The 24,814-nt window shown below is 37.2% G+C and overlaps 1 protein-coding gene across 1 annotated transcript in view; it reads left to right on the top strand.

The window, feature by feature from the left end:
- Positions 1-24,814, top strand: part of LOC110461185 — a 40,205-nt gene extending 15,391 nt beyond the window's left edge. Inside the window, exons 2-3 of the mRNA XM_021514544.1 lie at positions 20,174-20,437; positions 21,904-24,814. Of these exons, the coding sequence (XP_021370219.1) occupies positions 20,174-20,437; positions 21,904-22,256 (617 nt within the window). The 3' untranslated portion in view covers positions 22,257-24,814. The remainder of the gene's footprint in view (positions 1-20,173; positions 20,438-21,903) is intronic.

The following is a 24,814-nucleotide window of genomic DNA, read 5'->3' as shown; positions in this document are numbered from 1 at the left end:
GAGTTATTAGATTAGACTGAAAAGGTCTCTTTCCTATACACTCATGCTAAAGGCACATTAGGAACCAATCCTGCTTCATATCTATATAATTTTAAAGTCGTTCTCCGCTCCATGCAAAAGCTTTGCACGATAGTGCACGTGAATTACCATTTCTAATTGAATCTGTGTACACAGCCTCAGTACGTATCTTTACAGTTATAGCCCCGATGATGTTTCCAAACCTCACTGTAACATTTTGTAAGGGCACGAATATCATAGGCGCCTAGGGTATGCAAAAGTCTTCTTTTGAAGCAACTGGTATTTCTTCAATCAGTGTTTCAATCACTGTTGTAAAGGTAATTGAGAATTCAGTGACAATTGCATTAGCTCTATAAAACAATTACCGTGTTGGGGTAGAGCACTGACACGGGATATATCATTACCACAAGTGCATTAAAACGACAGATCAATGGGTACATAGAAACGGGCGTTTTAACCAGGTAATCGTAAATATATATCAAAGCACGTGGTTAACTAGCTTTCTCTCTAACGCCAGAATATAATTAACCAAAGTTTCCCATTCCGTAGACAACTACAAATCTACTTGACCCAAACAAGGAGCAGCTTCATATTGACGCCTCCACCGAAGCTAAAGACCCCTTGATTGCATGGTAATGAATGTACCTATCATCAAAAGAAGAAAAGAGTGCATTCCATATTCTAGTCCCCGACAAGTTTCAGCAGTAGATCTGTGTGTCAAGTGGCTGCCATCTTTATAATCATGGGAAGCCGACATGGGGGCTAAGTCTCAAAAACGAACATATACACAATTTATCTCCTATCATAGGTGTTATTTGTATATATTCCTCTGCAATGTCTTAATAATATGGAGGTCTATACTTGCATATTGTCATATTATATAAGATTCATCAGTTTTGAAATACATGATACCTAAGTTTTACTTTATAAAAAAACAGTTTATTGCGTACATTGTAAAACTATGTCATCATATACATGTTTGTCTTATGAAACCAATCGTATGATAACAAATTCGGTATTTTTAGTTTTGAAGCTTATGTTTCTCATTCTTATAAATGTGTTTGACTTTCCGTATGGACATTTGTTGAAAAATGCGTTCGCTCCAAAAAGCAACCTTTCCATGCAAATATTATGCATCTGTTATGAAAATTCAGTGAAAATTTTCCCGAAAAGAATCGTTATCGTCCTAGTCTAGACTTCAGCCGTCTGCTAGTATCATCGGTATAGTAAGACATACCTTTCGTCAGTGAAGCAGACGTACATTGAAACATCACGCTAATTCACGCTGTCATCATACATGTTCACTAGCCACTGGTCAGACTGCTCGACTCCACTCTATCGGCCGATGTTATCCCAATGGCTCATTATAGCTCTTTTCAATGCCAAAAGTCGGTTCTTCATTCGTTCAGCAGCCATTATTAATTTAAATCAAACAGTAAAGTGTACGGTCCCCTCTACTTTCATCAACCCGAGGGTGATCCCGGCAGACAAAGCCAATCGTCGTTACAGCCTTTCTTGGGAGTAATATCTTCAGCTTAATTTTCGTTATGTCGTATAGTCGTAGTGAGACAATCTAGTCAGGTTCCACTGCGATAGCCCTTCTTTGAGAGCTGATCACATCAGCCAAACGATCATAGCAGAGGAGCATTATTTGTTTGAAGTGGGTAATGGCTTAGGTCCCACGCAATGGTCGGTAATAATTGAATGATAGAATTGGCGTATTTATGGGCGATGCTTTCTATGGCAGAGACAAAGTTCTTATCTGAGGAAATGGTTTCTATAACGTAAGGGTTCCATAACGAGATTGCAGGGCATCCCTGGTGTGTAAGATAGGGCGGAGGACACCACTAAAGGGCTAGGGTCAGACAGGGACCATACATTGTCTCCCAATATTTGCCTGCTGGTTCCAGCAGTAGGGTTATTTACACTGCCCACTGTAATCTCTCTGTCTGGTCATAGCTCTATATAGTCGGACAGCACTAACCTTGCGTTGGCCATTTTCATTTCTCATCGTAATTGCGGCTTGCCCCATTTGTTGTATTATTCATAATTCTGTCTTTGATAGTCTTTATTGTCTAACGTTGAGATTCCGTCCTCCACTAAGAGTACCAATGCTTATATTCATGTCTTTATAACGATGACGTCACCGTTTTAATTAAAGCTGGACGACGTCGTATTAGCTGTGTTACCGAGAGTTCGTATACCATGTTTTACACGAGATTAACATGATTCTAGGGGTTGTTCCTGGTCCTTAATTCATCACACAAATCATCAGGCTTGATGTATTGAAAACAAGAGTTTTTCTGCATAGAGTGTAGTGATTTGGAATATTACTTATTCCTCAAAGATACAAATGTTTAATCTAATTGAGTTTACTAGAAATTTTATTTATTATGTAATATATACTATTATGGTAGAGTATACCAGTACACTGTCATAATACTAATAAGATAATGTGGTATATAAGTGGTATATCTATATAACTAAATTTAGTATATTTTACTTGCCGTGATTAATACACATCTAGTGTACTGACTGGATTTAATAAGTTTATACGATGTTTTTACTATAATGCACCGACTAAATTTAGCAAGTTTACTCGCTGTGTTCAATATTCTGTCTTTGCGTATTGCAGAGTTATCTTCTCTTGGGAGCAGGTATTGATTGTTACGTCACTTGTTTGTGAGAATAACGTCATCAATTTTTGAGAAAACGACGTAAATTTCTCACACAGTCCAATGACGTAACAATCAAAACCTGCTCCCAAGAGAAGATAACTCTGCAATACGCAAAGACGGAATAGCGTAATGGCTGTGTTTACGTAGACGTTGTACCGTTACTCTAATATCCCGTTGACGTGCCCAGGTGTACACACTGAGCCTTCTTTACAATCTATGCAGCTCTAATACGCAGATGGAGAGAGTTTAGCCTTTAAATCCAGAGAATGCTAAAATCAGTCAACCCCCAAACACCTTGTAGGACGCATACAGTGTGAAATCGCTATTTAAATAACTAGAGAATTACAATTAAAACAGACCGTACGCACAAAGAACGGTCTATACACACAGACACGGAGCCCTTTTAAGGAGAGCCAGCAGGGGAGGTAATCATGTGTAATAGTTCTAAGTAAATAAGACCTCCCCCTATAAAAAGCAATAGAATGTATCGTTCTGTGACCTCTAAACGTAAATATCAGTAGGTCCTTACTCGAGTGGAAATTGATTCTATAATAAAGGTTAGGACGAAGCTAGTGAGAACACAGATTTTTACGAGGATTTCATTTTCGCCTTTCTAATTGTACATACAACCCAAATATTTGTCCATGTAGATGAACACCTAACGATGACTTATATGGCTATTTGATAAATGTGTTTTCGGTCAATGTAGATAAATGGGATTTTATTCAGTTTCAGATATACAGAAAGGCAGGTTATAAGTTTCTCCAATGTTAGGTATTTCAGATTAAAAAAACCCCAACATAATCAAATTCCATTTATAAGTAGGCTCTTATTGGGAGCGCTACCACATTGAGTTAGAAATTGCGCTGAAATAATATTACTTCGGTATTATAGTGTATAATTTAGCTGAAGTGGCATTAATACGGTAATCAAGTGCGAAAAATGTTGTTTTTATATAACTACTTTAATTTAGTGCAAGAAAGCACTGTAGTGATATAATTACGGTATTACAGTTTGATAGAGTATATAGTGTGAAATAGCGGTGTAATGATATAACTACGGTAACACAGTGTAAAATAGCGGTGTATTTATATTACCTTATGTACTACGGTAACACAGTGTATAATAGAGCTGTAATACTGTTACTACGCTAATATCGCTATCGGTGATAATGGTAAACTTGTGAAGTATGCCATCATTTATTCACCATTACACAGATCTGGTGCGAGATATCGCCGTTACGTGGGTAATTCTCCATCTCATCACTGCTGCCTATTGTATAACCGATCTCATTTATTCCCAACATTCATTTCTTCACTCTATCAACACACACAGTACTGTTATACGTTACCCTACCCAACCATTAGCATGCGAACACATGTTTCCAATTTTCATATGAAAATGTAATATTTATGTCGATTTAATGGGTATAAATGATGTCTACGTTAGTCCGTCTGTTGAAATGTACTCAAAACGTTGCTTTCATATTTGAAAATTATTCTCATTTTTCATTTGTAAAAAAGCGTTTCACATGAAAGCACAGAGAAAGTATTTGTATGTAAAAGTTTTGAATAATGAAGGCACTTAGCTAGCCTTCGAAGTGATGCATTAGACACTATTAGATCGTGCCACCACGTGTTACTACGGAAATTTATCATACTTCGTAAGGCAAACATATGTAAAACTCCATAAATAAGTTTTATTTGTCCGCCGGCTAACCCTGCATATATGATGTTTCCATTGGCGATTTATGGAGGTGGCAGGGTTCGTTTGCAGTTAATGTTTCTCTCTAGTACAATGACAAGCATTAGGTTAACATGTACAATTGTAATTAGAGTTAATGATGTCATAAGGTACATGTACCTGACATTTAAACCGAATCCCTTTACAACAGCCTTTTTGCTTTAAGTATCACAAGACAGCTTGGTAGATCAACGACACACACATGATTACTCAGTACTGTTGTAGCTTGGGTAGCAATATCATCGGTCCCAATCTGGGAACGTTACCAGTTGGCGTCCTCCTCGACTTGCATGAAGCTTTTAACTTTAAGGCAAGTCTTTAAAGCAAAGCTGACTTCATATTCATCATTTCAGTTTTTTATTTCTATTCTTTTCTTGAATTGTGCCTTTGTTACAGGAGATCCAAGATATGTTTATTGTGAAAATGGTTTACTTCAATGTTGCACTTTAGTCATGTTTCGTAACAAAGTAGTAAATGTCATGCCAGTCGTTGGGATGTATTAAATACCTTACAACACATTTCTACCCTCTTTCCTTTATTTTAGACTGTTTGCATAATAATCCTAAAGATTTTTCTTAATTTTTTCGTTTTTTTAGTTCATTGGTACACGGTATGTGACAAAACCTATTTCAGCTTTCTATACCGCTTTGTACTTGTTGTGTCTTCAATATCCCTAGCAAATACGGACAGATAACAGCAGGGTGTTGGGTCTAACACCCTCACACCTCCACATGGCCGACCTTTCACGGAATGCATCAAATATGTATTCCTCTTTGTCGCAACGGTTTTAACTCCTGTCGCTGTTTTGTCACATGCCTATGATACCAGGTAACATGTGGAATCCCGGGGTAGCCTGTGTAGTTACAGACCCTTCTCCCTGTGTGAACCCGGTCGCGATCAATGACCACTGTGTCTTGCACATGGCTGACGTCTAGTGGTGACGACTATGACCAGGAATCCAGTATCACAGATTCTAAGTCTTGTTAGCTTGACGTATGACAATATGACGTTAGTAAAGCTGACTGCTCTTTAAAACTTGTGAATATTACTGCAAATGGTTCTCGAGTGTGTTTGTATCTAAACAGGGTACATTGACTGTAACTCTTTGTCATCAAGTCGGCCAATTAATGAGCGCATGTAGACAACTTACTGTCGCTTCAGAAGTAAACTGCATCATTTAAAGTGGACTTCAAATGTCACTCTGAGTATAAACAATCACGTCAGTACTTGTATAAACACATTAAATACCGAATCTCTAAAACCATGTTTATTAAACTGTAAACTTCAAAACTATCATTGCTTTCGATACTATGATATGAAATTTTCAAACAGTTTTAAACCAGAATTTGGTGCACACCGGAAGTTAATATGCAAATAGATTTTGAAAGCAGCAATTCGAAATATTTATCACAACTGAAAATCCATATATCAGCCTTATTACATCGTAAAATTACAGGTAATTGGCCCCGACAGGAAATGCGACACCTTTGATTACGTGTTCTGAAAAGTGGGGCATTCCGTTCAGACAGATAATTGCCTAGTATACCATAACAATTAGAGGTGGCCGTTTTCTCTTCCTAAAGGGAGAAGTCAAAGAAACGCCGATTGAATAAGATGTTATTACAGGTGACGTTTTCATATAAACTGTTAAACTGTGTTCATCAGACCATAAACTATGATATATGACAGCATGAATATGTAAACAGTCGATCGTATCTCCTATTTGAAGCCATAAAAATTAATGTTTAATTTGTAAAACATACTTTTTTTAACTCATCGTATTATCACGTGTCCTCTTATCAGCTGACGTAACGACAATCACTGAGACATGACGTCATGGACGCTTCCCACTGTACGTGCGACACGGTTCACCTACTGTGATATTTGAGCATGATTTATGATCCATCCTGTTATCATCTGATGATGGAGATTGGGTGGTGATGATAGCCTCCCTCTGAAGTACACGAATTTTTATAGAAATGTATCAACGTTTGTGTAGTTCTTCAGAACTGCTATAAATTTAAGATTTTATACTCTTTGTACGGCCGATGTTTGGGTTTATGTTGCGTTCTATAGATGGTTGAAGGCGATAACCGCCGACCCGTGAAGGAAACCTACCCAGAAATACATAAAATATACAAAACTAACATAAAATATACATTCTGTTTACAATTCGGGTCAGAATAAGTGCACTGTTCACAGCAAGGGAGAATGTTATCACATACAAGCTTGATAGACACCGGTTTACAGACACATACAAAGCGAACCTGTAGTTACTATGACAGCTTCATAAAAATATGAATTATAATCGTGTCATCTGTGCATAGTTTGACAAATTCGTTCAACATACACACTGCATATGAATTCGTTTCTGTTCTTCTTTGGTGAAGTTACTTTATCAAATTACAAATGTGATGACAACTTTGAAGCGTTATTTACCGTTTCATTTCCATTTACGTGAATATTTCATGGTAATGAGAGGAGAACCTACGAGAGAAATACTATTTATCATAAATGTTGCATGTTAAATGAATTTGTCATTTATATACATTTCTTCCCTGCCGTAAATAGTTACATTGAGTACCGATAAAGATAGGTGAAGTAAAACATCATCATAATACAATTCAATAATTGTCATCTAATAAGAAAGCTATGCATTCTAAAAACTAAAACGTAATTACTTTTCTGTTTTCTGTTATCGTAAGGCAGACAATTCGTCGGATCTACAGCGGAAAAGCAATTTTTAAAAGTTAGAAGTCTTCGAAAACGGTCGATTTCTGAAACATTGTCGTTATACTTTAGAACTAGATGTCTGTGACGTTGCTTTCTGATACATTTTTGTCATACTGAAATATTTGAAGGTATGAACAGTCGTTTTTTAGTGCGTTCTTGTTATAATGAATTAGAAGTCTACAAATTGTCAGTTCTGAAGCGCGGTAACTTTGTGGATCACTATTTATACTCTCGACGGTGCAAGGTTTATGGAATAAATTCCTGAAAATTAAGCAAAACGTAGTTAGTCAATAAATACAGTAGTTCTGCATTTACATGCTAGTAATTAGGATGTGTCGTACGTTTTAACATGTAGGACAGTTATTAATTCGTCCGGACATACAGTACAAGGGCTAGACACAATGACTGACAACATAACAGAATGGCAAAGATTTACGAACAAGTTCATGACCGTGAAAATGAAGCAGAAACTAGTTGGTCAATAACTGCAGTAGTTATATATGTACATGATAGTGATTAGGATGTGTCGTACGTTATAACACGAAGGACAGTTATTAATTCGTCCGGACATACAGTACAAGGACTAGACACAATGGCTGACAACATAACAGAATGGCAAAGATTTACGAACAAGTGCATGACCGTGAAAATGAAAAACGACCATGAGACATTCCTAGTCATTATCCTACTACAATAAAAATATTACCTTATTGTATACAGTAAACGGTTAAGAAGGTGCAGACGATTTAATGTGACAAGTAGTAATGCTGAAAAACGTGACACTCGGGTGACAAATGTGCCTTACAAATCAGCATTGGTGATATGTTTTGCGTCAGCCATAATCTGAAGTAGATGACTCGTTCACTTGTAAACTAATAAAATAATTTGTACTTTCTTTCTTTCATAGATATACTCAAAGAATTTTAACGAAAAACGTACAAAATCTTTAAATAAAAACAATGTTTCATTTCAACAAATTTTATCCATGATTGTATATTAATTGGATTGAACAACAGATCAGTTCTCTCTTGCATGCATTAGTATACAACAGTATTAAAATTTAAAGTGAAATGAGAAATTGAAAAAAAGATACAACTTATCTATACAACAGATATCAAAAGCATTATATGACCAACATCGCTCTATCTCATCAATGTTAAGTGTTTTCTTGTAACATTAATTATCGTTTATAAGACCTATTGTATCTACGTAAAGAGTTGTCAAAGTGGAGTAGTTATATCAAAGACACAACACGGTTGATTATGTATCATCGCTTAGCTAGATACGTTTAGTAGGTCCGTCCCGCCAATGCTTGTATACTCTGACTGGATTAAAGGATTTAGATACAGGCCTTACCTGTTAAAATATCCCCGTATCCAAGACCGAGGACCCACCCTAACGTCAATCCGCGACTTATGCTTTCTCTCCCTTTCCTCTGCAAACACACATTTCAGTAGTATACTTGAATACAAAGCCTTGTTATCTTTGTTCTACTTACTGATATTCTTATATATTTTCCTGGTGTAAAACAGTGAATAAAGCTTACTACTACGATTAAATATGTCAAGAGATCAACTAGAATGAGAAAAGTATGAACGGAAAGTTATTTGTTCGTGTACCAATATTAAAAGACATAATCAAAACATAACATTCAACATTTTTCTGCTTGTAAACCATCAGTCTCAAAGTTGGGCAAAACCTTGTAGCGGGATTTTATTCTTATATGATTATCATGTTATACCAGTTCAAGCATAAAAGATCTGCTGTTAGAAAGTAGTGTAATTTAAGTTATAAGGGATTGATAGACAACTGTCCACTTACTCTTAACTTTCGCAATATGTTTGGGAATAATTTCGGTATTAATTGTAATTCGTCTGACCTTAATAACCTGTGTTAAGTCCAAAATATATAAAATACGCATATAATGCAGTAGAAATTGTTTGTTTTGTTAGGCTCTTTTCATCGGCATGCTCAATTGTTAAATTTGTGATCCCTTCTTGGTATTTCTAATGATAAGTGCATACCTCTCTTTTCCTTTTCAAATCATCTACTTAAGCCTACAATACTTTGGCGACCGGGGTCGGGTATGATAAGGGTAGCAAATGTTCTATCACTTCAGATAAAAGTATCTTAGTGTGGCAAATATGTGTAAACAGATTTGGTACGTCTTTTCATGTAGAATTATATCATATATTATGTAGAAATCAGAGTTGATTAAATCTGAAAGTGGATTTATCATTCGAGCCTTCTTTTATTCACCCCACCGATATCTGTTGCTTAAGAGATATCATAACGTGCGTATATATGTGTATGTATGTGTATACATATGTGTGACACTTTCTATTCGAAAGGGGCAAATCATATGCAATGGTTGATTTCAACTTAAATATTTTCCCTTATTTTTGATTTTCAAAATAAAAAAATAATCTTTCATTTTGAAAAATTAGCGAAAAAACTCACCTCAAGAAAAACAACGTTCATTAAACCAACTTATTATCCCTGAGCTACTACTTGGGTAGGTTGCAGGGAGACGGTGGCGAAATACTCGCAACCTAATACAAGTGGAAGGTGTTGAAGAGAACACGCCATATGACACCGCGGTATGTGTAATATTTGTTCGTACAGACAGTGACGACACAGGTGTTCGCAAAGTTGAAGTGTGTCCTCACGGGTCCTTGGTAGTAAGACCTGTGGTACTGATGCTGTGGCAGGGTCCAGGTTTTCCCCGTGCATTCATGTTTATGGCTGTATAAATGAACGGAAATGTCTTCAAATGTTTCCATTGCATGGGATGATTGAGCCTATGGGGACTAATTACACCTTGTCATGGTGCAATGGGTCCCTTGCATCCGATGAAGAAGATTTTGGCAATATGAGCCATATTGAGACCGAATTCGACCTTGGATCAATATGAATTATCTGCAGGGCAGCGGGTATTAAGATCCTGTGCCTGACCAGAGAACACCGATTTGGTGCTGACGGTCTGGAAGTGACATCCTTCTCAGATCGAGGATACCCATTGTGCAACATGCTGTGCTTTTGTTACACGCTCAATAGAGAATATACATGTAAACCAACCTGTCAGGGTAAACACAACATTTGTTTCTGTCAGTAAGAAAGCCAGCCCTTGTCAGTTTCCGCTACTCATTGTCATGGAAACTATTCTTGATATTTCTAACTGAAAGCCAAGTATTTCTTCATTGCCCTCGGGATGGTGTGCGAAAAAAATATGTAAGCATATTAGACGCTTAACTGTGTAATGGAACGCCAGCAGGACTTCGAGTCTGCAGGAATACTAATGAGAGTCGGACTTTAGAATTAACTGCTGCTGGCGTGTATTGTAACTGTAAAGGAGTATGATAAGAAATGTGATAATTTTTTAACAGCATTATGTGATATTATCGCTGCGGTAGAGGCACTAATCAATCAAAAGGATTGTCATAAGTTGGAAGGTGTTTTTGTTTGTTTTTCGTTTGCATTTCTGTCGTTTGATTGTTTTAGTTAAAGGTTCAGTTTAGCTTTAATTTCTGCACCCCGTCTATGCATCCCATTTAAAATCACTTCACGTCTTTAATCATGTAAAAGTCAAGTCCTCAATCCCCTTCCCCTAAACACAGACAAAAAAAAGTATCGTTAATATCCTTTTTCTATAATCAATAAAAAAAATGCATATCATCACAACACAATCATAAATTTTATCGGAAAATAAAGTTTAAAAACGTTTGTAATTGTTTTTTAACTTCGACAATACTTGTCAAGTCTACATAAGTAACTATCTTAGCCCCAGTATCAGTCACTTGTGTATAATGCTAACACTCGTGAAGTATCTGTAGGCTTTAGGGTGACTACGGTCAATGAAAGACTTTTATAACCCCCTGTAAATCTCTTTTTACAGTATTTGGGAATAGCGCACTTTACATAGGACGGCAAGTAAATACATTTAACATTGAAATAGAAAACTGAATCTCAAAAAACCTACTTAAGTTACAAATCCATATTTATATACAATAACACTGCCATTGCTTAAACTGCATCGTGATTCATAAAATAGTTTGATATCTTTAAGTATTATTAAAAAATATGTCCATCTTGCTTTTTTCTTGTGTGTATTATAAACATGTATGTATATCAAGGTGTGATTGTGTGTACACTTAGACTACAATACCCCTACCTACTGACATCTGCATACCGTGGGGTTGTGTATAGAGATACAACAGACGGTTTTATATCTCACGGTTGATATATATACCAATAAATATTTCAGTTCGGACTGGCAGAACAGGACACCCGGGGTAGGCTAGCCGTGTTTTGTCCGGGTAGACTGTATGCTACACACACGGGGCCATATTGTCGTGTGTTTAACACAATACAAAAGTCGGCTGGGTTTGGGACAATTGCTAGATCTTTATCACTGCTTTAATTCCGCTCATATTAGGAGACTGGCGACTGTAAGATTATCTCTGTCCACGGTTTACATAACGTAGACCTACCTGATGTCGGTCTATCCGTAAAGCCTCGCAGTGTGGTAGGGCTAGATATCCTATAAAGCTTTATAAGTTTGTCGCTTTGTTCATAATAAGAATTAAGATTATGCAAAACTTAAGAATTCCGTCTTATTATTCTATTCAACAACGTTGACATGTCAATTTCAATTATCAGATGTTTATTCGAAACACAAACAAACTGCGTGATACATTTAAATGTAAGGTTTATTCGTCGCCAATTACATATTAAGAATTATAGGAAGAGCTGCCGTTTATAAAGCTATCCCGTTTAAAATATGTTTTTTTTCGCAAGAAGCCCTTATCTCTGACCATTGTTTATTCTTTCGTGACCCTTGATGTAACCCGATCTAGCTTATGACCATTCTTTGGCTGTCCCTGATCGAACACCGATTTAGACTCTGACCACTCTTCAGTTGTCCGTGAAAGGAAGACCGGTCAAGACTCTGACCATCCGTTGATTGTTTTCCATTGTCCGCACATCTATTAACTAAGTGCTTTAAGTTCCCATACGAAAGTACTTTAAGATATATAATGTTCTCTTAAATACTATTTAATTGTTTGTTTTTACATTTTATTCCCGCTAAAGTTCACAGTGCAGGACACAGGCATAAGCGTTGTGAGAGAGATAGGCCAATCAAACGCATTGCTTAGCGAGTGCCCAGAACACTTTCGCTGCGGAATGAATTCGGTTCAGATCAAAGTCTGTTAGGTTTGGTATTTGACTTCCCCAAGTGACCCTTTGTAAAGAGCGCGATAAACTGATAGACATGTGTCTATTCATTGTAAAGACTTTATACAGATTTTTTCAAACACCGAGAGCGCCGTTCAAGTACACTACTTATGCATATGATGCGTGACTCGTCGGAAAAATTAAACAAATGAAATTTGCTTTCTATTGATAATTATAAAGGCAGAAAGACAAAGAGTAAATCGGAAGGAACATTCTTTGAATTATGTCATAATTTTCGTTCTTAATTAGGTAAATTCGACCACCAGCGTGCTAACCTATATTGCCTTTAACCATGAACTTGGTGTAATGCTGGAGGAAACGGAAGAATTTGATTGAGTCGGAAAGATAAAGGTAGTTTAACCCCTCAAAACTAATTGAATTAAGGAATAATGGTTATTGGGGTACACCAGCCCGGCCGAAGGAGGAAGTCTTGGTTTGATTAGAGACCCCATATGGTAATTGTAGCCCTTCAGCCCTCGATCGTTCAGTCCCTGTCATGATTTGTGGTAGGATGTCAGTGTAAGTTACCGGACTTCCTCACCTCCGCTTCAAGTCTAATTCGACAAGCATAAAGCACCTGTATGAACTTATTAGGGTTGTTCACACCTCGTTTGAGAGCCATGCGTGGTTCGCACATGCTCTGGACCCGGTATCGCATCCTTTCGCATCAACAGCTTAACGTAATATCGATTATCGTCTATAAATGAGTCACTAATTTCAAAATATTAATTGGGTAGTGTCAATTAGCCAATATCCAGAGATGTAAAGGACACCAGACTTGTTGATTTATCCTGGGGACAAATATATATGTCTGAAATGCAATGTTTTTCATGTTTAAGTCGGATGAGCAGACTTTAAAGATTAGTGTTCGGTGAAGGGCATGAGAATTGCAATGCATTTTGAGTTTTTACGACGCCAATGGTAGACATGTTCATAGCATTTCAAGTACGTTGTATTACACAGCACATATGTGCGTAAAATATTTGCAGGACGACAAAGTGCATCTTCATCGCGATACATGAAAAAGTATGACGGATGAACTTTCTTTATCAGGATTTTTCTATTTCTACGGCATTGGGACCTACAAGTTCTTCTCGGCACAAGATCGGATCATTTCTCATACGGGTGATCAAATTGTCTACGAGTCTAATTCTCGTTAGTGTCTAAGATGTTCTACCGTGTCTCCTCCTAGAGGGGGCAGCCGACTCAGCGCTGGTGTATAAGTTTAATGGATCGCTCTCCAGGAGGATGTGACTACTCCAGTACATATATCTAGGAACGTCTCAATGCTAATTGCTCTCGACAAAGCTATTTGCAGCTATTCTCAACATTAAAAGACCTTTTTGTGCCGTCGGTTTTACCAGCGGTAGCATAAACCCAGCTACTTACCAGTTTCAAACAATCTTTAAAACTCCGAGTTCTGAGACGGCTTTCGATGTAGCCAACCCTATGTTGTAGTTTATCTACCTCCTAAATCTCCGGTCGGACCGATTACCCGCATCTACACTCCTTTTCATGTTACAGTTCTCAACATTCTCAAGTCCCCCTCCCCGTGGAATATGGCGGCCCTCCCCACCACACAGGCGCCCGGAGTACGTCAGGAGTCGCTAAGTCAAGTGACAGCTTCATTGGTATCTCAGAATTATATAGCCCCCCGTTTATCTAGTTCTAGTTTTCTCAACTTACAATGTATCTATATAGCTGTAAAACTTCAGACATGGAATATCAACGGCTACAGTGCAAAAAAGAACATGGAAACAGCAACAATAGGTACCTCTCCGTGACTTAACGAGAGCGAACGAGCATTCATAATCCTTCAAAAAACAATCAGTGCTTTGTACAAAAAGGATGGTAATCTGCATATACGAAATATATTAATGTCAAAGCACTACAACATGTATCTCATTTTTCGAAATGTGTGAAAATCAGTGAGTGACGTTTCTTGTCTGCTTGACCTCATCCCATCTTCAAAGCAATTCTCCTTCACAGTTATTAAATGTATGTATGCACGCTAAAGATTGCGTGCATTTTCACGGGTTTTTATGCCATTCATTAGTTTGTAAACAGCTGTTATAGTTTGGTATATATATATATATATATACACACAATCCAGCATCACGTGTAAAACCCGAGATTTATATACTCGTTTTCCTATTTATAGTTTATGTTGACTTTGCATGAAATTGGATTGACTCGCCACCAATCTTTCCGGAAAATAAATCCGTATGTCTACCCGTTGGTTGTTGGAGACTCTTTGCATCGATTTGTTTGAATGGCGACCCTAGTTTAATACCGATGACTTGTGCTTGTGAGGGCATGATCGGGAAGGGTTTTATTCTGCCGTTGGGTCTATTTTTCATGAATTACATTTTTATCGACGACGACGATGGTGAGATGTTGGTATGAACGTGTGCGAGCTATAGTGTCGGGTTTATCTGAGAGGCAGTAAAGATAGATGAGACGCAATCGAAAACTAACAGTTAATTCTAGATCACTCAAATGAAGCTATTGCGAAGCCGTTGGTGTATTTGAAGACAGTATGTACGAATCAACGAGATATCTTTATTTGATAGCAGACAACACCGATAGATGGCGTGGTTTTGTAACAGTTGTACCGTGAGTCATACCAAGGTCCTTAACATTAATTGTCCAAATTCAATTAGTTCTGAAATGGCGTTCGTTATAAAATGCTGTTTCGATACCGATCTACACCGAACCTTTGGTTAACTGATTTTTTTTTAGATCTTTAAAGAATCTCGAATTGACTAAAAATATATCTAAAATGTAGTATTTAGCAACCATAATTATATTACATTGAAAAACACAGAATATCATAATATGAAATTAAAAAAATCGCTTCAATTTCTACACAATGGTAGGTAGTCAAACGGTCTTAAGTCTGTCTGTGGTTTAAACTTTGTTTTATTCAAATTGTGTTTGACAATACATCAAAGAACATGTTTTATAGAACAGAAAAGGAAACAAAAACAAGTGTCGAGACACCTATGTAAATGTGTTACCTGCTTAATAATCAACTTTTCAACACTAGCTGCAAGAATGAAGTAATATGAAGTCTGCCTTTATAAGAGGTTCAAAAATTTGACGAATCTCGAGGGGAAGTTTGGTCTTTCCTGCTCCTGGTTTATCTCGAGAAGGAAGAAAGGGGATGGGGTCCCGCCTGGTTGCAATGCCGTGTTCCGTTACATACACAAAATGCTATTTCGATTGTACATACCTCCCCCGACGTGCGATATGTGTTTCCCAGACACGCGCCCCCGTCTTGTTATGTAGCTAAAGTTACCGGAACACACCCGTTCAATGTTTGTTATGATATGCACATTCATTGACGAGCATTGGTATTCGATCAAGACTTTAGCAAAGTATGTTTACAGTCAGATCGCAGATGTAACCCCATACAAAACACTGTGCTTCCACTACAGCGCTAAATGTTACAAATACAAGCTGTCAGCGCATGTTTACGCTTCTGATTAGTCAATTTTCTTTCTAAACAGGGTTTCGGTTGTAATGTGTGTATAACAAATCTGTGAAAATAGTCTTAACACGTAACAGTCAACGCACGTTCTGATAGCGTATTGTAGTAATGGTAGGGGCGTATCGATAATATATAGGTCAAACATCTTTATATCGTTTTCTAAGACAATCCAATATAAAGAAAATAAGGTTTTAATCATTTATGTCAAAACTTTGCGTTTATATTGGGATTGGTATACATGTACAACAACATGCACAATCTCTTCTTCTGGCACTTGGTTTTCATTTACAAATATATTATTATTCATATTCTCTATTGCCTCGTTTGCTGACGTTTTTGAACATAACAGGTGATAGAAAATGTCAGTTTCTTTCGAAAACGCCGTGCGGCTTTGATGCATTTCATTTGCCCATTGCCTCGTGAGATATCTTGAAAATTACACCATCGTTTCAATATTTCATAGGCCTGCCGTTTATCGATTTTCATTTCAACATTATACTTTTCTTCGTATCCCGTGACGATTACAGTCAATGCTAGTAAAATATTATTTTTCAAAGGTTTCCATCCATTTTCCAATATTCAAATAAATTCTTAAAAACGTGTGTTTCCACGACTGCCTCTGGGAGGATCGGAAGATATTCGCACGCAACAGCGTAACGCTACACGCTACACCTTCTTCCCTGTATCGCACGGTAGATACAAATTAATATCCGTCTCAACCCCCTTATAACTAAATCAAAATGTATGTTGCAACAGTAAATTTCTTATAGCTCCGGTTTGCGGAAATTGTTTATGATTTCATATTTCGTATAGTTTAAACTTATTCCGGATGTATAACCGAACAAACCGATTGGTGAGAGTTTGAGTGTCACGTTCAGTAAGCTAACCAAACATTCTAATGAAAGCAATTTCAAGTAATAGCAAAACAGGAAGATAGCTCCCTTGTCGAGAGCGTGTCAAATTCACCCGGGCGCTTTGATGTTTCCTAGTGTTCAATATTGTAACAAACATCCCGTGTATCTCGATCATAATGACATTCTCAAAAGATACCGCTAACAGCGCCTAAATTGTTGAGTTTTTGGAAAGGAGAAGTATATTAAAAATGCATGATGTATATTATATTTTTCAAGTCCCATCTCGCAAATTTCAATTTATTAGAATCTTTGTCACCCAACTTCCGGTTTACCGTGCTTAACACTCGTTTATCACGTTTATATTCAACCTGCAAACACATTTTCCAAAGGTCTTCGTGACTTCCATTATACAAAACTTGTTTGAAATTATATGGAATACAACAGGTACACGTGACCGCTACATAAAAGCAATCAATGAGCGTTATTTCTCAGCAATATCGTTTAAATTTTTAGCATGACATGCGGCATACCCGCGCGTTTACAATGAGACCATTTCGTGTGCATTGGGGACTGCACGCTTTAAGTCTCTCGTCACGATTCTAAAGACAATTGATCATTAGCGTTAATGAAGGAACAATTTCAAAACAATCGGTTTGTTGAAAGATATTTTTTATTTAGAACAAAACAGTCTCTCATGCTCAGCTGAATTTGCTGAAAATGTGTTTTTGAATTGCCTTCATTTTGTTGAGTGAATATTTTTATGAAATGGAGTTTGAAAACTATTAAATTTCGCTTCTGCAATAATACCGAATTAGGTCGTGTCCCTTGTGTAACGCCGTATCGATGTTGACTGTCACGGGGAACCATACTCGATCATTACGCCTGTTTACTGCTTTCCGATCCAGAACTGTTTGATGAACATTTTTTATGAACATAGCCTTGGTTTTCAGCAGTTTTAAGTCAAGGATTTGCTTCACTACGCAATTCTTTAACATCAGTGACTTGGTTTTGTATTATTTTATGACACCCTTTTGAATAAAAATTGTCAATATATATCAAAGATGAAAACGCCCTTCATTTCCAGACCAGATGAAGCTACGTATATAAACATTTATTTTTAATTACTAAACAAGCAACACTGCCAACATAGCTATAACTACCGATTTGATCATTGAAACATTTGATAAAATTTCAATACATCCTGCCCAATATATGGGGTTCTGAAGATATAACATGACTTTGCTCTTTTTAATTTTGCATACATGAATTTCATTTAGTCCTTTTTTTCCTCAGGTTCCTGATTTTTTTGCGGGTAGTCCGGTTTCCCTCCACCACACAATCGTGGCACATCGTTAAATGACCATAGCTGTGAATAGGACGTAAAACACAAACAATCCACGGAGTCCAATTAGAACGACTTTATATGATAGGAAAGGTTTAACATTGTATAATTGCCTGAACACATTAGAGAACCCGACTAAAAACCTTACAATAACAATATCACCGAACCGTTTAGGACAATCATTATAAAAGGCACTCTGCACTGAAGGCTGGTAATGAAAATCTCAATGATATTGAGCCGTCTAATCCGAGCCGATCATACTTGTACATTACCTTATTAATTTAAAGCTCAGACATTTTGGCGTTGTTGGACAAAAGACGTTACCCTCCCTTGATCTTACAGGTCGCTTATAGACTCTGAGATAGCGCTGTAGATCATTATAGACACAATAACATGCAGGTTATTAGCCGGTTGAGCGGACAAAGTGCATGGACATTGTAATACGGCCCGGCGCGGCTCCGGTCGCCAAAACATCTAATCAGGTGTGCTATATAAGTAAAGATATGCATATATGATATACAACATCAAAGCGTTCATGCCCCAATGATCAGCATTTATTTATGTACGTTAAGACGTGATTAGGACGTAGAATTCGCACAACGTGTATTATTTAATCAGAGATAGTATATGACATCATTACTGCAGAATACAAAGATGAGAATGATTGTGGGGTTTTGTTGTACCGATTTTAAAGAGACTATGTGTATATTGTATATATCCAATAACATGTCTCAGAAAGAAAACAGACATATTTCTCAAGTCAAACCATTGGTTTAAAGCTTGACAGTTTTAAACAGTATCATAATATTGTTGCAAAGGTATTTCTGATTGCATGTACATGTATTGTTGTCGATCGATGGGTATAAACTATAAAAAAAAGGTTCTTTTATCTCGTCTGGAGTACAAACAAAGTTTATGACATGCATGTTCTCCTTAATGCCCTTGATTGACCTATACCAGAGTAAAATAAGCTCCCTTCTTATATGTTTTCTAGCATCACAACCCATTTTTTAAATCAAGCCTCGACCGTCATTTTACAAACTCAAATGAAGCTCTATCTGTCGAACAAACCTTCCTTCTCCTCCTCTGACATAAATCTTCAAATTGTTGAAATTGGCCAATATCCTGTAAAGAAGGAAAAGTAGATTGACAAGTGTATCAAGCTTCGTTAAGTTAGATTTTAAAAGTTGATTTAGTTTATAACCCTACAGTAAGAAAGTTGTGTGCCTGAGAGTTGTAACTCTTAACGCAAAATCACATATGATTCGTTTTAATTTCAATAAATCAAGAGAGTTTTACCCCCAATTTTTTTTTAATTGATTTTGATAACGCTTTAATGCTGAGTTTTCGTGTGTTTGGGAAATCTTGCGTTGATATTTCAGGAGCATTTTTCGAAAGCGACGGTCATTCACAAATTTTCACGACGCACACGGCTTTGTAGCTTTGTGTTGTTGACAAAATGGTGGGCATTTCACTGTTTACACAGTGCGATTGACGAGGGGGTCGGCGGTCTACCACGCCCCTATCACTATCATCCTCTAAACACAGAGAATATATTACACATCCCTGTGCCGCTATTCAATAAACAGACCAACCTGAGACTGTCAAATGAACACTCAAATCATGTAGAATATTGTACAGGGTCAAAACGAATGGCGGTGTACAATACCCGCTCGGCACTGTGTAAATGTAGGGGGCGTCACACAGCAGGAAGGCAGTAAATGGTGGGGCGTGGTTGGAACAGACACGGGATGAATACGAGGGGGCGGGACGCTACCCGGAACAGCATTCTACCTATAAAACCTAGAGCCGGGTTAAAAGGATACAACGATTTATCATTTACCGAAGTAAACCTAGAGGGTAAAAGTGATTCATCTTGTCACTCTTTTTACACAATAATAATGTACTGCTAAAACAAACGATTCATTCTTGAGATTTTCGTTCGAGGTAATTACCGTTTATACAAATATATGAATGGAGATTGGTTCTCTCCGCAAAGCATCTTTTGCTGATGTACACGATTTTGTTTGTTTCGTTCCGTATAAATCTTACCGAGATTCTATTTTTCTCGTTACAGGGCTGGAGTGCGCGTGCACAACCCAGGAATGCATGGACCGGAAGATGACAACGTGTCGGGCGTCGCACTACTGTTACAGCGAGACGATCGATGACCCTCTGTTTAGCCATCTGACATCCCGGGGATGCATCGACAGCAGTACGCCCTTGCTGTGTGAAAACCGTCGCCCTGCCAAGCTGAGGGCCGCGTGGCCAGTTCTTCACTGCTGTAATGATAAAAGTTTCTGTAACAAGGACGTGGTGCCCACACAGCCGCCACGACCAGGTAAATATCGTGCAATGTTACATATTGAACAACATACACACATAGACTTAATTTTACACGTCTAGATGCAAACAGTCTGCAGAACTCGGTGCGAGTAGCCTGTAACTTGCAAAAACCCATGCAAATACACTAAGCATTACATGTAATTAGGTCGGAATGTAAGGACAGGTAGCAATGACGTTGTACAGTATGATATAATTTACAAAACACTTGCACTTCTGCGTTCTTGCAACTTTATTGACAAAATAGCAATACTATTGAACAACAGGGTGCAATCAGTATTAACCATTGCACACCTAGTTACAAACTACAGCATACACATTTAATAACTAGCAAACACGTACACCAAGGCTTATTATTTTTATATATGCAATGACGCCGCGTATTGTATAACTTCCGTGTAGGCAAAACAAGACCAGTATTTGGCAACGTTCTTGTATTTTCACCATCTCCAGCTGTTCGAACAAATTGTAGTAAATTGCAACGGAATACCAAGTAGTATCTAGGCTATTTAGATTTTACTTAAAAAAAATATCTATTTATTTTTGTAATACAAATAATGTTGAATTACCTTAATGCGTAGGAAGCAAGTGCAAGCGAAAACTTCTCATACTCAATTATCAAGTCGTGTAACCAATACACGGAAAAGATATAATGCATTATAATACATGCTTACTAAAGTCTGCACAAAGTTTCAATTCTCAAATATCAATATTTTCAAAATTAATAGTATTTGTCATTAGTTTCCTTCACACTGTTAAACATCCAATTCACCGTCGATACAATCATGGTAGAACCCTGGTATTACCAGCCATCACACTCTGTACTGTGTGAAACAGTTAGCTGCTTCAATTGTTAAAAGAACACAGGACACTGTTTGAACTGTTTTAACGGACTTATTTACATAGGAATATCTTTGTAAGTTGATTGCATTGCACGTATTAAGGTAATTTCCGAGGAATCGCCAATTCCCAAGCTTTGCCATAATTTTGACATTACGTAATGACAGCAGGGCTGATGGAGAGGCATTTTACCACACAATGGAAACGTTGATTAAAGTGTAATAGTATGATCCGTATTAACTGTCATGTCAACCCACCCTTTTAAAAGCATTGGTAATTAAATTCCAATTATTAGCAAAGAAGGAATGGCTATTGTAAGCGTGTCATACCATGTATATACATTACATCGTAAAAATGACTTGTCGGTCTTCGTAATATTCTCAAAGAAATTCGAAATAACTCCAGTCATCATGGACATGTTGTAGACAAGACTATGGGGTACAAGATGGTAATGGTTGTAGTTTTAAAACAATTTAATGATGTACGAACTATTTTAAATAATTTGACCGTTTTTTCATGAATTAAAATGTATGTGTTTTCAGCTATACCCTCTAAACATGCTGATGCATGACGTCATACTAATATTTGTCCTGTCTCTAGTTCCGTTTTCCTTTCTTTTTACAGTACCGAAAGTTGAAGAACCGGTGTACGAGGATTTCAACACTGAGCCTACACCACAACCGGCCGGATGTCCGAACCAGCATGGGACCAACACCTCAAACAATATGATCAATCCTATCTACATAGCAGTACCGGTTGCTGGAGTCTGTGTTCTCCTTGCTCTCATCATCTTCGCTATGTATCTCTTGCGCAGGCGCACAGACTACTACGAGCGGTACCAGTATCCAAGGACCGTCTCGGTACCCCAACATCATCAACATTGCAGTGACGCAAAGTGTGCGAACGCATGCAAACTAAACAGGTGTACGGACAGTGAGCGATCGTCCTCGGGCAGTGAAACAAAATTATTCTTATAGGGTTGGCTGATGTAATCACCAATTACTAAACACATTTTACCGGCTACCCCACAACACAGTCTGTCAAAGTGTTTGACACGCTCACCAGAACGCTTGACACCTTACAAAATGGTTCTGGTTATATGACATGACTAGGGGTTTAAATCTGACTTCAGACTGTGGCCTATTCAGGGAAGTGCTAATACATCACGACGGCCAATATGTGATCAGCTAAAATACGAAACGTTTGTTCCCAACAAACAAGTGGAACGAACTACAGCTGGAGTAAGTTTTACTGCCTCGACTGAATAGGCATGTATGTGACTGATATTTTGCTAGAAATGCAATATTCTTTCTGGTTAAATGTGAAACATAAACTAAAAAGATGGCGAATTTTCATACAGTGACATCAAATTTTTCGATTTTTCACGCACATTTTCAAATCCATTTGCTACCGGGATCGTCCGGGCGGCACCAAAAAACCCACAATAGTCTTGATAAGAAACAATTGTGCAATTGATTAATTGAAAGAGGCTATAAGTTAACCCCATATCCACGTGATGTTGCTCGCTCAAAGATGCAACATCTCGGAAGTGAAGGTAACTTGGAAGACACACAAGAAAGGGTAGCCAACGCGGACAATGTCTCATTTATGTATCAGTGTACATATGTCATTTCCGGTCACGTGTCCTGCATTAATCTAATCGTTAAATATGTTCCATAATTATTTATAGAGAGTGAGGGTGAAACGCTAGAGGAACGAAATACGGGCGACGTGCACAAGAAATAGAATGAAAGGGAAAATGTATGACAGTATTTGCAGTAGAGATGTTGTGCTGTAATGATGTATAATATAATGAGTGAACGGATATTGATATGTGATGTATGGAAAGTGTGTGTCATTATATTGAAGGGTTGAGAGATAAGTGGTAGCGATGTCTTACGTAAAACTAGACGAAGGATAGTAGACGAGTGTCAATTGTGAAACAAGTGTGATGAAAGTGACTCTAAATTGTCATTGTACTCCATCTATTATGTCAAGTACCTGCTGCTGTTACTGTGTACATAACGCCGATCTCTAACTAACAGCCAGGGCACTGTGTTTACCTCTTATATCTGTTTGTCGTTGTTGTCCTGCTGTCAGCCACAAATCAAACACTCAAATGACTCCGATCACGTCTCGGTTAATCGGAATCTCGAGAGACCCGAGAATATCGTTGATCAAATGCTCGTCTTGCTAACAGATAACTTGTCCAGGAACATAAAATCTCCTTACAAAAGCTATACAAATATATGGAAGAAACATACTTCATCATAACTTCATGAAAATCCCATGATTCCGGGACAAGATGGGTTTCGTTTTGCAATCAAATCTGCACTTTAAATGGCATTTTGAACGTAATTTGTTTACTAACTGTTGAACATTTTCCAGCTAAGCATAAGAAAATGAAGGCAGCAAAGCGCGTGGATGTTTTATTGTTTTGTATCGTGTTTCTGGCTCTTCATGTAAATATAGCATCAATGTAATCCTCAGGGTAAGCGAATGTCTCAAACACACATCTACTGCGCATGCTCCGAACTTAACAGATATTGAGAATAGAATAATATTACATAAAACGCAATATCGTATATATTGAAGAAATCAAATCAATCAAAATATAACTTAAGTTGCTGTAATTTTATCATTGGAAAATTTCTGTGCGTACTTTTGACATGAACGAATTGATATCAAAATATTCGAGAGCAGAACAGAGTTCGAGCTCGCGCAGTTTAAAGGTATAATGTAAATACATTCACACAAGAAAAATATTGTACATTTGTAAATAAATATATATCTCGTGATGTATATAGTTTTAAGTAGTTACTACGGTAACGCTATTTGAGCGGTTGCCACGGTAACACATTCTACTGTAAGTGCTTATATCGTCTTGTCTTTCAACTGCTATTATATAAGGGACAATACTATTTTTGAATTCATTTACAGTTATTTCATTGGTCTATGGGATTTTTTTTAATTTTATTTTTTTATTAATATAGTTTGATCTGTTGCTGGACTAGTCAGTTCTATGACGTCATTGATGTCGGACATTTAATCACTAGATGTGAAATATATAGTGATTTTTTTCCTGATCCCTAACAGATATTTCGAAAGGTTCAGAAGCACATTTTTTGAAAGAAACAAACATTTTCCTCTTGTAATATTGTTTTTTTATACACGAATGCAAATTTAGATTAATATATAATTCAGAAATGTCGGTCGATTTCATTACTGGAGTATAGGTCAAATTAGTGCATTCTATTAAAAAAACTGCGCCTTTTCATCACAGCAACATAATTAGACCATAAATACAAATGTATACAGAAGATGTTGTATCCTTCAGCGATACCGACGTGGACAAGTGCAATGTTATCCCGTACAAGTTTCTCTTCATAAACTAGAAGGAGTAGAATCTCAAAAAATGATACAATAATGTTAGGCGTTATTGGACAAGCACCTGTTGACATACAGACTAAGTAGGCCTAGAGGTTGTCAATCATACTAACAAGTTTTTTTTTTTTTTTTTTTTTTTTTTTTTTTA

The sequence above is a fragment of the Mizuhopecten yessoensis genome, unplaced genomic scaffold, assembly GCF_002113885.1.
Source record: "Mizuhopecten yessoensis strain PY_sf001 unplaced genomic scaffold, ASM211388v2 scaffold10589, whole genome shotgun sequence".
In the NCBI taxonomy this organism is placed as follows: Eukaryota; Metazoa; Mollusca; class Bivalvia; order Pectinida; family Pectinidae; genus Mizuhopecten; species Mizuhopecten yessoensis.
Note: the sequence above shows the minus strand (reverse complement) of the source record. Positions and strands in the feature narration are given on the sequence as shown.